The sequence below is a fragment of the Carcharodon carcharias genome, chromosome 8, assembly GCF_017639515.1.
Source record: "Carcharodon carcharias isolate sCarCar2 chromosome 8, sCarCar2.pri, whole genome shotgun sequence".
In the NCBI taxonomy this organism is placed as follows: domain Eukaryota; kingdom Metazoa; phylum Chordata; class Chondrichthyes; order Lamniformes; family Lamnidae; genus Carcharodon; species Carcharodon carcharias.
The window spans coordinates 64,185,316-64,203,352 of NC_054474.1; the positions used below are offsets into that span (position 1 = coordinate 64,185,316).

The window sequence follows — 18,037 nt, forward strand, 5'->3', positions numbered from 1 at the left end:
AAGTGACAATGTCTAACAATGGACTGAGACATGCAACATTATCAATGGCATGTTGTTAGATACTGAAGTGTCCTGTCACAACTGTTAGAAAGTTATATTGTGTTATTGGAGCTCAAGTAGAACCACATATTCTTTCATTAAGGGATTCACGTGCTCATTTCTCAACATAAAAAAAGTTGCACCCAACGCTCTGATCCAGAATTTGGGCCATTGCCATCACAGTGTCCTCTTTTTTCAATGCCCCCTACCCAATTACATTTCTACCCCATTAAATGCAGTAACAGCCCAAACATTACTATGGCCTAAATGAGGGGTCTCACTTCCTGCCACCTGAAAACTCCAAGTACTCCACAGCAATTTCACGCTTGAATGAGCATTAAGCGGCTGCATGCAGGACTTCCACCCACACCTTGGGAGGAAGTCCTGCCTTAGACAGCTGCTGGCCAAGAGCTGCCATGAATAGAAGAAGGAATGCAAGAGGACACTGGAGCCCAAGTCCAGGCACTGGAGGCCCAGGTATGTTCAAGGGTTTCCAGGGCAGGGAGGGTAGAGAAGACCTGGGAGGTTGCGAAGGGGGCGATCGGGGTCGCTGGGGAGAGGCCTGGGGCGAGGGAGGTCTAGAGGCCCTTAACAGGGAGGGGGCATGCGACTTCAGAAGGGGGCTTCTGATGGAGATGCAACCCCTCACCCCCAGACCGCTTTTGATTTTCATTCTTCCCCATGCAACTTCAATCCTCCTGCCAGCCAAAAAATGGAGGCTGGGCAGGAAATGGCCCTTAAGCTGCCAATAATTGGCCACTTAAGGGCCTCAACTAGGACAAGGGTGGGTTTCCTGTCTGAGGCCTTGCCCGCCCGAGTGTAAAATCACTGGATGGTCATGGTGGGCGGGAATCTGGAGGGGATCCCACTGGTGTGCCTCCCCACCCCCCTAAAGCCCACCGGTGGGGGAGCATAAAATTCTGGCCTATATTTTACAAAATGCTGTGAACATGATTGCAAAACACATCTGTACCTAGAAATGAGCAAACACATTTACACTTCAAAATGAAACCGAAATCACCCTCTCTCACATAAACAACCACATTGGAAGACAATTTTGCAAATATCCTGCATTAACAAGATAAAACTAAAACAGCTAATATGATAATAACTATCCTTAACTAAAACAAAAAAAAACCCAACCATACATAAAATTATTGTAAGTATCCCCAACTATATCGGCTAATATTAGCGAATATGCTCAGGTATATAAAAAAGCATGATAGTGAATATCACCCACAGAAAAATAAGTAAATATCCCTCATTATAAATATAAATATTAATTATGAATTTTCCTAACTGTCCCAAAAGTTAGTGACTATCTCTAAATACCTTGGAAAGTATAAATGCTAAAGGGTATATATAGGGAGCAAGCAAGAATATAAGGAGAAAGTAACTCTTGTGTAGAAAAATCCCAGCACAGACTTGTTGGATCAAATGGCTTTTTCTATGCCTTGCTATACCATTCTATTATTTAATAATGAGTTACTGATCTCTCGATTAGAAGTGTTTGATAATATTATTGAGTAAGAAAATATATCTAATAGCTGAGATTGACAGCATTAGATTCAAGACATAAAAGTACAATGGGTTTTGACTACATTGTCCTTTTACTTTTGAAAGTTTATTTTGAAATTAATGAATTGAAAAGTACTCTTTCGAAAAATGTAGTTTATCATGTTATTATGTAGTTTAATTTTCAGATTATAAAATGCAAAATGTTACAAAAAATTACAGTTTACAATCAGTAACTGTGCTGACAAAGATGTTCCATTAAATCAGCTTGTAGGGCGTGACCTACAAAGTAATCCACGCAGCTATAAGTGTGACAGGATTAGTTTGGTTGGTAATTTCATATTAATACTTAAGTCTTCATGAAACAACTATCAAAACAGTATAACCTTGTGTATTATGCAAATGTGAAATATCAATAACTTGCCTTGTCTTTTTACAATTGCTGACTAGCCTGCTGTGTATTTCCAGCGGATTTTGTTCCACAACTAATTACTATAAAGTAATTACTGTAACTACTAATTAAATAGTTTAACTTTTCAGGACTGCTAACATTTTACATATACCATTATCTTTCTTTTGGAATAAAAAATGTTACAGACCAATGCTAAAAATGCAAATTGCTCTCCCTGAGATTCATCCATTAATGTTTTGTTAAAATATCTCTCCTTGCCAACTATAAAATACATTTTCAGTTCTATTTAAATAAGCACAGTGATGACATTGTTGGGGTAAATTTCTGCAATATTTATTGCAAGTAATATGGTATCAACTACCAGTATCTAACTTCTGAAATATAACATGATAAAGGGAGAATAAAACATCCAAGCAATCATAGATCCAAAACCTTAAAACTTGAATTCAAGATTGGGCTACAATGTTCCCAATACGTTTCAAGTAACAACTTTTTCCACATTTTAGTAACCTTCTATAGCATCTCTTCTAATTACATTGCAAAACCAAAAGTATTTTTCACGCATTGCATCAATTATACAAAATCTGCAGATAGAATTAAAGAAATGAGCTCAGCAGCTGCATTATGCCTATGCTTATGTTGGTCTGACAGGCATTAAGTGCAACAAGTTCTTCTAGATAAAGTCAGGTTTCTTTTTTCAACTGGATGGAGCTATGTAAATAAAATATTTTGACCATGCTCTCATGAAAACATATATTGTGATGCATTATATTGTATATTCCTTTTACATGAGGAGTTGAGTCTAAAATGTAGAGATACAAGAAGCTAAAATATCTAGTTTACAGGTGGTGCTGCACTGGTCCAATAGTAGGTCTGTAGGTCCTAATTGTTACTGGTAGAGGACAGGTTTATTATTGTTACATACAGTAACTGCGTGGAAACCAGTTGGTACTTGATTTAGACCGCCTGTATTTATAAGTAGAAATTTATCATTTGCAAATGTGATAAATTAGAAATCATTAACATCCAACCAACATGAAGCACGCACTGAAATGCTCAGCGCTGGTGGGGTGGGGGCGGGAGGAGGGTAGGTGCTGATGTAAGCACGGGCGTGGGTGAGCACTGAATGAAAGATCCCTGAAGGCAGAGAGCTGCCTCGAGGAGCAGAAGACTTGAAAACAGTAAAATAAAGTTTATAAAATCAGGACAAAAATGTCCAAGCATCACAATCAGTCACCTGAACATTTACATCATAAAATTGCTGTCCATAGATCTTCATTTTTAAAAATTTAATAACAGAAACCTGATCCTGCCCTTGGGTGAGGTTTCAGGAAAAATTCAAAGTCCACCTGGCTGATTCGCCTGTCCTCCAACCATAACATTGGAAGGACCACAAAAAATCAGAGACAATTACACCTTTAATGACCTTAATAGACAATTAAGTCAGTAGGCGCGCTTCCAACTTTTGCATGTGCCTTCCAACCGAAATATCGCATCATCCTGTGCAATTTCGCATCCGATTGGATCAGGCACACACCCGCACACCAATCTAAAAAGTCAGCCCATAGTTCTTTTCTGCTACAAAATGCTGATGGTTTAATTGGATTTTCATCCTATATAACTGCTCTTTGCCTGGTCCCAGCAGAAACTTCATCATAGGTAATAATTGTATTCGAGGGTTAAGCAAATGACCCTCCATCTGAAGAACTATTTTTATGCTGTACTACCTATTTATTCCTGATAACAAAATTGCACTGTAACAAAAATTTACATTTCTTTAACTTTCCGCTTCAATTTTATTGCTTCTTAAGTGTGAAATAAACACACCTAACTTTGTCCTAGAAGAGTTAACTTAATTAACTTTAATTAGAACTAATTTATCTCTAATGACATTGTTCATTGATAACTTTGTGTATTTCTTTCCTGCAACTTTCTCTCACAATCCATAAATCAATTTCTCATTGCTTTTGCACTCTCTCTCAATTATTTTCTCACTCATTATTTGTTTTTGCATGTTTTTGCTTGTCATCATTTCTGTATGACCTTGATTACCCTTTCTTTCTATCTTCCTGTTAGCTTCTCCTTTCTTCTCTTTTTATCCTATCTTCTCTTTACATCTTGTACTTCTTCAGTATGCCTTCCATACACGATTCTTTATTGCTTTACTCAGTTTGGATATTTTGATTTCTCTTGCTAATTGACATACAATCGTTTGAGGAGAATAAACATTGAAAAATAAATGTACAGTAAATTCCCTTGCGTTTGCTTGGCAACAGAGTTTCTATAAACATTTTAAAATTAATGCAACGTATATAGAAAAACTACATGGCTTATGTAAATTTCTTTTATTTTTATTCATTTACAGGATGTGCGCATCACTGGTTAGGCCAGCATTTATTGCCTATCTCTAATTGCCCTAGTTCAGAGGGCATTTAAGAGTCAATCATGTTATTGTGGATCTGAACGTAGATCAGACCAGGTAAGGACAGCAGATTTCCTTCCCTAAAGGAACCAGATAGGTTTTTATGACACTTAACAATGGTTTCATAGTCATAAGGTTTTTAATTCCAGATTTTTATTGAATTCAAATTCCACCATCTACTGTAATGGGATTTGAACCCAAGACCACAGGACATTATCCTAGGTCTCTGGATTATCAATCCAGTGAGAATACCTCTACTCCACCACCTCCCCTAAATACCTTTCATTAAATTAGATCATCATTGAAATTTAAAAAAAATACATCTAGTACCTCATGTATATTCACGATATTCATTGTTTTCTTAGTGTGAGCCACATATCCAATGACCCCAGTGTCAAGAGGAAAAACGATTTCACAATCTGGCGGAACAAAACAATCTTCGAAAACAGAATTTTTCTGAACATTGAACAGCCTGGAGGCAAGTTCAGGAATGCCATTCCTGGATCTGTACATGAACAAACTCATGCGATCTGCGTGAATGAGAAAAACAATCCTCCTGAGTATATTAAACACTGTTTTTTCCATATTAACATCCTGCATGTCTCGAATCAGCTCAAAAATGATTTCACTTTCCTCAACACAGTTTACTTCCCGGAAAGTACTGAAGTCGATATTTGGTTGTTGAGATCCCAGCAAGTTGGCAACATGTACAGATTGTAGTTTTGAGTCATAGTATTCCTTGGCAAAGGCAGGATTACTGTCCAAGAACTTCTCCACATCTTCCTTGGTTGAACTCATTTTGGAATATGTATTTCCTTTCCTTATTTACACACAATAGCAAAATAAATTTCTGAAATAAACTAATAATATATGATCATTCCTTCCATTCCGGAGTTTATGGAGTTTCAATGTTTCATGCAAAGTAGGCTTGCTTATACCACTCAGATCCAAGGCTACGTGCACCACTTAACAGCTTTCAATTACATTTGTTCAGTGATGCTGAAGGTGAAAGTAGGATTACAATTTATGATCACGTGATCATTGATTAAGCCTAGAACTAATCAAGCTGAGCTTTATTTCAATTTTGGAGATGAACAATTGTATAGATCAAATATTAAGGGCTAATCCCCAATATCTGTTTAATTATACTAAAGAATTGAAAACAATTGTATGTAAACTTGTTAAATCTTGTGCAGTAAAAACTCATTCTGTTAGTAAGCAGTAAGCTCCTGTAGCACAAGAGAACCTTTTATGAAACCCTGTTTAAATTGGAATAAGCTAATGAAGCTCCATTCCTACATATTGCATTGTTTATGTAGGGACAGATTTTCAAATTCTGCTTGCACTTTCCTTGAATTAAAACCTGAATCATTATCTACCAAACAAAGAATAGAAGATATTTGGATCAGGTTTAGATTGAAAATCTACCTGTCATCCTTTGTTGATTTAAATGCTTATAATGGGATGAAGGCATCTTTATCTGAGGATTACGTTTGTAGGTAGGCCTTACAGATACAAGGTTATTCTTGTAATGGCAGTAGTGAAAAGATCTAAACAATTACATACTTACATAATCATTAATTTACAATGTATTTTGAAACAATTCACAGTGTTCACACTAATTCACAACAGGACAATGAAAGTTATTAAAGCTACAGCTTTGAACACCACAGGGCAGATTATCCCATCAGGCATAAATGGTATCACACTTGCCAAAAGCAAAAGGGGAATTTTTAAGCTGTAATAGCTATTGGGTGGGCATATTAGAAACTCAGGTATACGTTCCAACTATTTCAAAAGTGATTGTCATAAAGTCATGCGTGCTGTACGCCCAAGTTTATGCACTCAACTGTTGAGGGGCCAAGATAGCAGCACAAAGTTCCAGAATAGCCGTGTTGACCTAACCCCCAAGTCTGGAGTCAGCTTTATTTTAATAATGTGGTGAGCCCCATGTTTGGATGCTTACCTACAAATGGTGGGAAAGCACATGCTGCTGCAGGATTTAAATTTCTGCACAGCTTAAAACATCAGAAATGCCAACCAGTGGCAAATCTGTTGAGTAAAGCCAAGTGGGATCGGCTTCACAGGCTGACTAACATAACTGGAAGCTGGATTTAAAGGGGCACTCAATTGTAGCACCAAAAGTCATTAGGACCTGAGTGCTACATTGAATAATAGATTTCCACCACACTCTTGAGCTACAAAATCAGCTTCCTGATGTTCCCCCTCCCTTGCCCCGCCCTTTACTTACCTAAACTGAATGCTCAAGTGTAAAACTTCTGTTTTGGGCATAATTGAGAAGAGCGGAAACTTTGGGCTGAATTTTACATCCCTCAGGGGGTGAGATGGCAGATGAAGGGGGCGTCAATTGGACATCATGGCAACGATGCTTTGCTTGTTAAAAGAAAAAGCAAAATTCTGCGAATGCTGGAAATCTGAAAAACTGGAAATCTGAAAAATAGAAAATGCTGGAAAAACTCAGCAGGTCCAGCTGCATTGGTGGGTTGCTGTTGCCTTAATGAAGATTAGTTTGGGAATTTGTTAGAAGTTATGGTAGTAGTAATTTGTAGCCATGTGTATATATATTTTAACCTGCGTAAATTAAAAAAAATGTTTCATTTAATTTAAGAGAGCTGACGGTCTGATTCCTGAATTTAGAGTTGCACCTCAAACATAACACTTAAAATTATAGGTTATGACAGTTATTTAAAGTTTCCCTCTGGGATTTTTAAATAACGCCGCTGTACCAACTGCACGGCCATAACAATTGTTCTGCACTGAATTGAGCTGATCTGAAGAAGAGTCATACGGATTCGAAAAGTTAACTCTCCCCACAGATGCTGCTAGACCTGCTCAGTATTTCCATGCTTTGCTTAGTGCTTGCCTGCCCTTGCCCACTACCATGGATATTTTTTAAGGCCTCCTCTTGCTGCTGGGATGCTGCTCATGATGGGAGAGGCTGATGCCAATTGTCCAAGTGGCCAATTTGGGGGCCATCTCCTTTTTGGGCACACTGTGCCCCACAGCCTCTCATCCTAACTGTAGCCACCACTACTGGTGGTGCTGCTGGGACAAGAGAGCCGCCATTTGATCGGCCGGCAGCTCTCAGAGACAGGAATTCCTCTCTGATGGAGGGGAAGCTCTGTCTGAAGCCAATTAAAGACCCAATAACTGTTAACTGTCTGCGGGGTGAGCCAACCATGTGCAGGTGGGCTCGCTCGACTGTTACGCCGTGGGGCTGTGTGAGGACCCCGCTCCTATGCAAAATTCAGTCCTTCATGCAGTTTTATTAGCATTGAAAATAGGTTTATCAACTAAAACAAGCATTTTTAATAAGAGTATCCTTCGAGGAACCTTATTTCAAATCACTGAAAATGATTTAATAAAAAATCCACTGAACCGTTTAAAATTTATGTTGGCATACATTGTCAGCTTCTGAGTAAATTAAGTATATTTTTGACATAAAAACACTTTTACAACATTTATTTTAGTGTCTGTGCTCCTATGAACATGCAAACATATGAATTAGGAGCAGGAGTAGGCTATCTGACCCCTCAAGCCTCCTCCACCATCATTAAGATGATGACTGATCTGATTGTGGCCATAGCTCCACTTCACACGAATGATAAACTTTGTCTCCCTTGTTAGTCAAGAATATATCTCTCTGCCTTAAAAATATTCATTAACCCTGCCTCTACCACTCTCTGGGGAAGAGAGTACCACAGCTTCATGAGAGAAAAAATTCTCCACACCTCCAGCTTAAACGGGAGACCACATTTTTAAACTATTTCCCCTAGTTCTATTCTATGATGGGGCCAGAAAATCTCAGCCCTTATGTCCTATTCACAGTTTACTTTCGTTCTTAACTTTGTGTCATCAGCAAATTTGTAAACCATAGATTTGGCCGTTTCATCCAAATCATTGATAGAAATGGTAAATAGCTGAGGCCCCAGCACTGATCCCTGTGACATTATACTCGCCACATCTTTACAACCTGAAAATGACCCGTTTACGTCTGCTCTCTGTTTCCAGTTAGCTAACCAATTCTCTATACATTGTTGATATGTTACCCCTACACCATGAGATCTTATTTTGTGTAGTGGCCTTTGATGTGGCAACTTGTTAAATGCCTTCTGTAAATCTAAGAGCAGCACATCCATAGGTTCCCCTTTATCCACATTGCTTACTAATTCCTCAAAGAACTCCAATAAATCAGTCAAACATGATTTTCCTTTCACAAAATCATGTTGATTCTGTTTAATTATATTGGGATGAATTTTGCTGTCAGCAAACAGGGGGCGGGGCCCGCTCGCCAATGCGTAAAATGACATTGGATGACATCGGGGGGAACCCCTGACATCATCCCGTCCCATTTAAATTTTCAAGAAGGTGAGGGCACAGCCAAATCAGCTGTGTGCCTGCCGACCTGTCAATGGCCAATTGAGGCCATTGACAAGATCATTTAAACAATTAAAGGACCTGCTTGGCCAACATTAAAGAGCCCTGGCGGCAAATAGAGAAAACATGAAACCTCATCCACTGGTGGAATGAGGTTTCATGTAGGGATTTAAAAAGTTTAATAAACTTATAATGTAAATTATGAACATGTCCCCCTCATGTGACATTGTCACATGAGGGGGACATGTTAGGGAATTTTTTTTTTCTAATTTTCATATTTTTAGAAGTGTAAGTGATCTCCCTGAGGCAGCACCTAGCCTCAGGGAGAGGTGCACTCTTTCGTGAGCATGCGCTAAGGAGCGCACTTTCACTTTTGGGGAATCCTGCCCCGCCCACAGAGGAAGCACATAGCTCTTCCCACCGAACGTCTCGCTGGGCGGTCCTTAATTGGCCCGTCCATGTAAAATGGCGGCGGGGCCCGCTTCTCCGGCGGGGATCGGCTCCCCACCCACCAGAGATTGGGTCGGGCCCACTGGCCCGGCAGGCAGAAAATGCTGCCCATTGAGATTTTCTAAGCAACCTGCTATAACCTTTTTAATAATAGATTTCAGCATTTCCCCAATGACAGGTGTTAAGCTAACTGGCCTGTAGTTTCCTGCTTTCTGTCTCCCTCTTTTCTTGAATAGTGGAGTCAGATTTGCTATTTTCCAATGATGGAACCAAGGGAATTTTGGAAAATTAAAATCAATGCATCTACTATCTCAGCAATTACTTCTTTTAAGCCTCTAAGATGAAGATCATCAGGGCCTGGGGACTTGTCAGCTTTTAGTTCTAATAATTTTCTCAGTACTCTTTCCCTGGTGATTGTAATTGTTTTAAATTCTTCCCTTTCACCTCCTGATTCACATTTATTTCTGGGATGTTATTTGTATCCTCTACAGTGAAGACAGATGCAAACATCTGTTCAATTCATCTGCCATTCCCTTACTTTCCTTTATTAGTTTCCCATTCTCACTCTCGACAGGACCAATGCTCAATTCGCTTACTCTTTTATCCTATTAAATACCTGTCAAAACTCTTACAATCTGTTCTTATGGCCACAATTTTATGTTGGACGTGCACCCGACATGCCCGAGTGTAATATGATGCATGATGACGTCAGGCATGTGTCCCGACGTCACCGTGTTCCCTCATGGTATTTCGCTAGGCAGGTGTGCGATGAAAATGGAGGCTTGCCCGCCATTAATTAATGGGCCAGTTAAGGCCCTTGAGGCTCCAGTTGTCTTGGAGTTTACATAGCCCGTACGATTTTCAGGGCGTCGCACAGGTGCAATGGGCAGGCGGGTAGGCCACATTTTCAAAAACCTCATCCGCAAGCTGGATAAGAGGGTGAGTAGACTTGCTAATGCGAGTCGTAGGTACTTTAGCTTATACGCTGTTGCTGCTTGCTTGTGTGAGCAGGAACAGGACATCTTCATTTCACTTTCAGAGCTGCTTTGACAGAAATAAGAGGCTTCAGTTCAGGACTCCAGAGGAGTCATACCACTTGGAGCCTTCCAGGTATCAGAAAAATTTCCCTTACCCTGGGAATGGGGATTGTGGCCTCCACTGGAGGCACCTCCTCTGAGGAGGAAGGGAGGTCCTAAAGGGGAAGGAGGCCAGGTGTCCCTATTCAGCTTCCAGGGGAGTGACCTGTGGGAGGACAGGCACAGGCACAAAGGGCACAGGGCCAACAGGAAGTCCAAGGTGGAAGGGGCCACAGAAGACGCCACTATCCTGCTGCCAGGGTTTACGGGCGGTGATGCAGCTACCTCAATATATCTGAGGTGCAGTGCCGATGGAAGCTCTGTTTCTCAAGGGAGACAGTGACATCTGTCTGTCAGATGATCGGCCCTGAGATCAACTTTGACAGTGTGGGAGGACACTCAATGCAGTGGCGCTGAATGTCACAGTGGTCCTCAACTTCTACGCCTCCGGCTCTTTCCAGGGGTTGGTGGGTGATCTTTGTTGAGTCTTCCAATCATTTGTCCGCAGTTGTGTCAAGCTGGTGACAGAAGATACGTTCAGGTGGGCATTGACTTTCATTCATTACCGCACGGACGAGGCCAGCCAGACACAGCGAGCCAGAGGCTTTGCAGTGGTTGCTGGCTTCCCCTGCGTCCAGGGTGCAATAGACTGTACACATGTGGCCATCAAGGCGCCAGCAGGTGAGCTTGGTACCTTCGTCAACAGGAAGGGCTTCCACTCTATAAACGTGCAGATAGTGTGTGATCACAGGATGCAGATTCTACAAGTCTGTGCAAGGTACCCAGGCAGCTCCCATTTTGCTTACAGCCTCAGACACTCCCAGGTGCCGGAGCTCTTCAGTGCTCCAGCCCGGCTTGATGGATGGCTGATGGACAACAAGAGCTATCCCCTCAGAAGGTGCCTCATGATGCCTCTCTGCCATCCAAGAACAGGAGCTGAGCAGTGGTACAATAGGATCCATGCCTCCACAAGGGCTGTGGCAGAGAGAACCATCGGTCTTCACAAGATGTGCTTCCGATGCCTGGACCGCTCAGGGGGCGCACTCCAGTACCCCCCAGATCATGTGTCACTGACAGTGGTTGCATGCTGCATTCTCCACAATCTGGTGCAGGAAAGGGGTGAAGACAGTGGAGAAAGAAGATGTTGACCCAGCTGCTCTGGCATCAGACGAGTCCAGTAGTGAGTCTGAGGACACGCACGGTCAGGAGAATGCTGAGGGGATAGGCACTGACCTGGGCAACCTCCAGGGAGTCAGGGACACCTGGGAGGCTTTGATCCAATGCTCCTTCAGCTAGCCTACCAAATAAGAACCACCAGCACATGCCAGGTCTGCAGGCTCCATACTCGATACCTGACAGGAACATTTGCTTGGTGAATAACATGCACTATGTGCCATTTCAATGAAGTTCAATGAAAAAAAAGTCACACATAACATCATGGGTACCCTGCACCTGCAGAACTAATGAGCACAAACACATTTAATGCTGTGGTGCCTGGCATACATAATACAAATTAAATTGAAACGTGTTATCCATCACACCAAATAATATTTAACATAAAAGTGGGGGAAAAATATCATCAGTATAAACCCATGTTGTGCTTAAGGTGCATTAAGTTTTCGCTTGCGGGTACTACATCTAGGTGCACCCCCCTCGCTGGCACTGGCATTGGAGACAGCCTGCTCACTCTGCTGTTGGCCTTGATGACATTGGTGGGTGTCCTGTGGCCATGGAGCCTGTGCTGGCCCTGCCTGGGAGGGAGCAGCCAGTGCCAAGGCTGGCATCTTCCCAGTCGCCGCAGCCTCATTGGATGTCAAGGTCACTGGCAGAGGGGCAGAGGAGCTGCTGCCATCCTCCGGAGTGCCCTGAGAGGAGCCTGCAGCAACAACAAGCAGCTCGTGCAACAATGTGAGGTTGCTTTGGACCTCCCTGCTCACTATTGATGGATGCTGCCCAATTTATCTCCCATGCTGATACTGACTACCTGAGGTCATTGCTGGTGTGAATGCATCCCCAGGAACCCTAGATTCAGCTCCTGGAGGAGCCTCTCCATGAGAGTCACCACCCTCCATGGAGGAGGCAGTGTGCTCAGCCATGAGGGTCATTGCATTGATCATGGTCCACAAGGGCTCCTCCGCAACAGAGACCATGGCACAGATTCGCTCATGTATCTCCGCCAGATCCTCCTGCACTTCCAGCATCTGCTGCCTCAGGGACAACTCCAGAGGCTCATCATCAGCCACCAACTGAGCATGTTCCTGGTTCCCAGCAGTACTCCAACTGCTGGCGCCCTGGGTACTCTCTGCTCCCACCTGCAGTTCAAGCGAGCGTAAAGTGCCCTCACCGCTGCACACCGAGATACTAGCCACCAATCTAATTCCCACCGAGGTGCTGGTATCTGCGCTGGTGTCTGCCTGGCTGAGTGGGTGTGACACAGGTGCGATATGATGGTTGCTGTCCTCTGGGCTCAGGGTTGGGTCTTCAGGCTCCTCTCCCTGAGGGACTGGTGAGCCTGAAAGGAAAAACAAGGACATGTCATTAGTTGAAGTCATTACCCTGTTACTGTGCATGCCTGGCACCTGGAGCAGGGTGCCCTCGTCTTTCTATTACCAATGGGGATTCCATGTTCAAGGCTCATATCAATATAGAGACAACAGTGAATGGTTGCTATTACAGACATTCCGACCTCAGCGCACTGTGCTCTTACCTCACTGTGGCACCCCAAGCTCACTGCGGCCGGTTGACCTAGGCGCATGGTGCTTCTGCAGCTCCAGGGCCTCCTGTTCATATCTAGTTAGAATTAGGAGGTGGGGCAGTCCTCCACCAGTCTGAAACCTCTTGGCATTGTTATGGGATGTCTTCTCCTGAAAGGATGGAGGAGCATTGATTAATCCATCCTGTACCTGCATTGCCATTGCAGCCTGGCCAACCCTGCTTTGGAACACTCACAGGGCTCAGCCAATTCGTGAACCTGGAGCCACAAGACACTCATTCCAAGCAGCCAGGGCTCACCCTCTTGCTCAGATGCCACCTCATTGACATTTGCCACTCACACTCTAAGAACTCTGAGGTCCAAGGGAGGGCTCCTAACTGCTGTGCTAAGTGACCCATGCCAACACTGTACTCACCCTTCCTGATCGCAGGAGGTCATTGAACCATTTATGGCACTGCACCCACGTGCACCTCACCGCATCATGGGAGCTCACCCTGGATGGCGCCTCCTCCCAGGCATTTTTGCTGAGGTGGGGGTGGGGGGAGGGGGTCGGGGGGTGGCGGGGGGGTGCGGGGGGGGGGGGGGGGGGGGGGGGGGGGTGGGTGGGTGCGGTGGGGTGGTGGTGGGGGGGGGGGCCTCCTCCTTCCGTCCCTGGAGACGAGGATCTCTCTCCGTGCTGCCACCTCCACCAGTAGGGCAGTGAGACACTCATCAGAAAAACGCAGGGCCCACTGCCCCGCTGACCTGTTCACCAGTAACAAGCTCCATGAGGAGGTGCGTCTGCTTTGCTGGCAACCTTCGCATTGCTGCCGCAGCCGCTTTTGAATCGGACGCCAGGTCGCCATTGGACCCAGCAGACATTGAGCTCTCGCCCCCACCCGTCCTTTCTCCCTGTTGCTGCTGTTGTGTCTTATGCTGGGCGGTCCTTAATTGGCCCGCCCGCGTAAAATGGCGGAGCGGAGCCGATCACAGACGGCGGTTGGCTTCCTGACCGCCCCCACCCACTCACACCCAGCCCGCACGCCAACTGTAAAATTCTGGCCTATATTTCTAGCTAGTTTTCTCTCGTACTCTAATTTCTCCCTCCTTATTAATCTTTTAGTCAATCTTTGCTCTTCTTCATATTCTGTCCAATTTTCCGATCTGCCACTCATCTTTGTGGAATTATATGCTTTTTCTTTCAATTTGGTACTATCGTTAACTTCCTTAGTTAGCCATGGGTGGTGCATCTTTCTCTTAGAGTCTTTCTTTCTCACTGAGTATTCTGAAATATCTCCTTAAATGTCTGCAACTGCATCTCTACTGACCTATCCCTTAACCTAATTTCCCTATTCATTTTAGCCAGCTCGGTCGTCATGCCCTCATAATTGCCCTTATTTAAGTTTAATCTTAATCCGCTCCACTCTCCCTCATACTGAAAGTGAAATTCAATCATACTATGATCACTGCTACCTAGGGATGCCTTTACTATAAGGTCATTAATTAATCCAGATCTAGTATGGCCTGCTCTTCGGTCGGCTCCAGAAAGTGTTATTCTAAGAAACTGTCCAGGAAGACTATGTCTGCTGACAACACCGCACCCAATGCCGGGTATGCACAGTTGATACTTTTGCTCCATTACGCCATAGAGAGCGACGGAGTCAGCAGCAGCCAGGATCAAAAATGGTGCCGCACAAATAATCACAGCTGTATTTTCTCCTTTTGAACTGGTAGCTTTGAGTTATCGGGCATGCCTGTTACTTTCAACCCTTCATCTGCACTTCGTATTTAAAGACAACGGCCTGAATTTTCCCGTCGGCGATTTGGGGGTGGGGTCCGCTCACCGACGGGAAAATGATGCGGGATGATGTTGGGAGGAACCCCCAATGTCATCCCGGTCCATTTAAATATTGAGGAAGGTGGGTGGACAGCGAAATCAGCTGTCCGCCCGCTGACCTGTCAATGGCCAATTGAGGCCATTGGCAGGATAATTAAGATAGTTAAATGTCCTGCCCGTCCAACCTTAAGGCTGGCGGTCAGGCCAGGAGACCCAGCGGGCTTCTGATAATACAAGAAACCTCATCCACTGGCGGGGCGAGGTTTCATGTCCAATTTTATAAACTTTAATAAAGCTTATGTGCTTCTTACTAACATGTTCCATCTTGTGTGACATTGTCACATGAGGGGGACATGTTAATAATTTTTATATTTTTCTATTTTTAAAGTTTTTTAGAATGTCAGTAATCTCCCTAAGACACCATTTAGTCTCAGGGAGCAGTGCGCTCTTTCTCGCGCATGCGCGTGAAAAAGTGTACTTTGACAATTGGGGAATTCCTCCCCCCCACCCTGGAAGAGGAAGCGCATAGCACTTCCCGTCGGGCAGGCCGCTGGGTGGGCCTTATTTGACCCGCCCACTCAAAATGGCGGCGGGGCCCGTTTCAGCAGCAGAGTTCAGCTGCCCGCCCACCAACCAAGGGCAAAATTCTGTCCAACATTTTCATTCATCTTTTTTTGTTCATGCCAAATTAATATGTTATACTCACATAAATGAACAGTAATGCTTCAGTGATTCACACATTTTACTAATACAAGTCAGTCTTAGCATTTACAAATTAATAACATCGATTAGTCGAACGTAGTTTCTCTTGAACATTTTTTATATTTAATTTGCAAGTTTAAGCCGAGGCCATCCTTTGACACTTCTGAGGCTGCAAACTTTGCAAAATATGAATGATCCAACACGTTAATTGTTCGTGTTTTAAGTGTTTAAATTTTTTTAATGAAAATGTATTACAAATGAGTTTTAATGTTTGCTAATAGTTTGGAACTTGTTCTTGTCAGTCTTTGAAGAATTAACAGATACTTTCTTGTAATCACTTCGAAGATAATGCGGGAAAATATCATAACAAAAAGGGTACAGGGTCCAGATAATTGTATAAACTTGCATCCTGTGGCATATCAAAATATTGTTTACTAAAATTTTTGTAATTTATGGAAAACTGTCTTGTGTTTCTCTGAAGATTCCATTCAAAGTTTTCAGCCAAATATTGTTTCTGTAATCTAGATTTGAAACATTAGTTGGATTTGTCACATTTGCTGATTTTACAGGTTATTGAAATTGGAATGGGACCATAAAATAACTCTAAATGCCATGCCACCTCCAAAGATTGCAGGAAAGCTGCTGTAGCCATCCAGGTTCCAATACTTTTATTTATAAGCAGGGTAACTGCTCGTTTTCAGATAACCAGTAAAGGATAAGACTGCAGTACTTCAATGTTTCCATTAGTTAGATTTCTTTAACATCGTCATCTTTATAATTTTACAAACCCATATAACAGCTTTGTGAAATGAGCACTGACCTTTAAGTGTATGGGTTGCGGGGTGTCAGCAGAGCATGGAGCTTAGTTCTTCTGTTAATCACTCATTGCTGCCCTTTTATTTTTCCAACGATCCTGTGAATTGCAAAACATCCCATTCAAAGATATTATAAGACTGCAGATGTGGTGTCGACTTGTTTTTCATGTTGGCGCTGAAGTGCTTGCAGTTCTGTCCATTACAGAAAGGGTGATAAATGCGGGATTATAAACATTTATTTACATGCAGACCTTAAAATGTGTAGGGAGAAATAGAGGAGAATAAAAGTCTAGAGGTATCAAAGGCATCAATGAGGCAGATAAGCTGAGACAAGTTTGATATTGAGCAATGTTACGGAGGCGAAAATAGGTGGTCTTAGGGATGGTGTGGATATGTATTAGGAAGTTAATTTCAGGATCAATTTTTAAAAATTCTTTCTGAGGAATTGGGCGTCACTAACAAGGCGAGCATTTGTTGGCCTCCCTTAACTTTCCTTCAGATGGTGGTGAGCCACTTTCTTGAACCGCTGCAGTCCATCTGACAGTTTGTGCATTCATGGCATCCCATGATTTGGTGATGAAAACATCAACCAGCTAGGGCAGAATGCATATTCCCACTCCTTGTGAAGGTTTTTTCTCCATCAACCAACCACCTATTCCATTCACTGTGAACATGATCCGCGAATGGCTTCTTGATATACACATCCAAGTGTTGAATTATAGATATTAGACCCCCTGGTATAATTGCAATTTGGGTGTAATTTCTTCACAGATATCTCTTGATCTCATTAGTTATATTAGTTCTGAACATGTCTGCACCAATAAGCTGCATTCTTTACATAGGTCACCAGGTGCCTATTCCACACAATATCAATCCACAAATTCATTCCATCTTCATCCATCCAATCACTGTCATGGATATGCACACAAGTTCCTGCAGGGAACTTGATTTGCAGCATGCTTTTACATTTGAAAATCACCATAGGCTTTAATTTTGTTCCATCAGCCATGCAGGCAAGTACCATTGTGAATCTTGTCTTCTCATGCACTAAGTTTTTTGCTGGAACTGTTTTCAAACCTTCCCACTCCACAATTTGTTGCTGGGCACATTAAAATTCATGGGCATTTCATGCATGTTGCCGAAGTGACCTAGTAGCTGTTTTTGTTTTTGCCATTGTCTGGTGATGAATTGCTGGAAATTGGTAACTTTGGCATCAAGGACTTTTGGTAGACTCTGAGCGATCTAGGCCTTCTTTTGAAACGCTAGGTATTTCCGTTCTATAAAGCAGCTACACCATATAGCTTTTGCTCTGAAATTTTTGCTGGACTCAGTGTTGGATTAAGCCCAAGTGAGGGCGTATATATGTGTTACATTTCTGGTGACAATGCATTCTGACAATTTCGATATATGATTCTCTAGATCAAGCCAGTGTCTGCTCCTTGTTTTCATGATGCATTTGGTCTTGGGTATCTTCTTCAGGGGTGATTCCTTCTTCTTCCATTCTCGCACCAGTTTTTCCACTAACACTGAATTGCCTCACCGTGGCACAGTTGTTTGATGAGTTAGCAAATGTTACAACTTTTAGCTTGAAACCAGTTTCGTGCTTCATTCCTTTTTTTGCCAGGGGACCCATTTTTGTTTGCCAATTGTCATGTGCCGTCTGCCCTGTGTGGGTGGCT

General features: G+C 43.0%; 1 protein-coding gene across 1 annotated transcript in view; it reads right to left on the reverse strand.

Moving 5' to 3' along the window:
* The window catches only part of pde6a (phosphodiesterase 6A, cGMP-specific, rod, alpha), a 78,778-nt gene extending 73,592 nt beyond the window's left edge, over window positions 1–5,186 (reverse strand). Inside the window, exon 1 of the mRNA XM_041193610.1 lies at window positions 4,719–5,186. Within this exon, the coding sequence (XP_041049544.1) occupies window positions 4,719–5,186 (468 nt within the window). The remainder of the gene's footprint in view (window positions 1–4,718) is intronic.
* Between the last annotated feature and the right edge of the window lie 12,851 nt (window positions 5,187–18,037).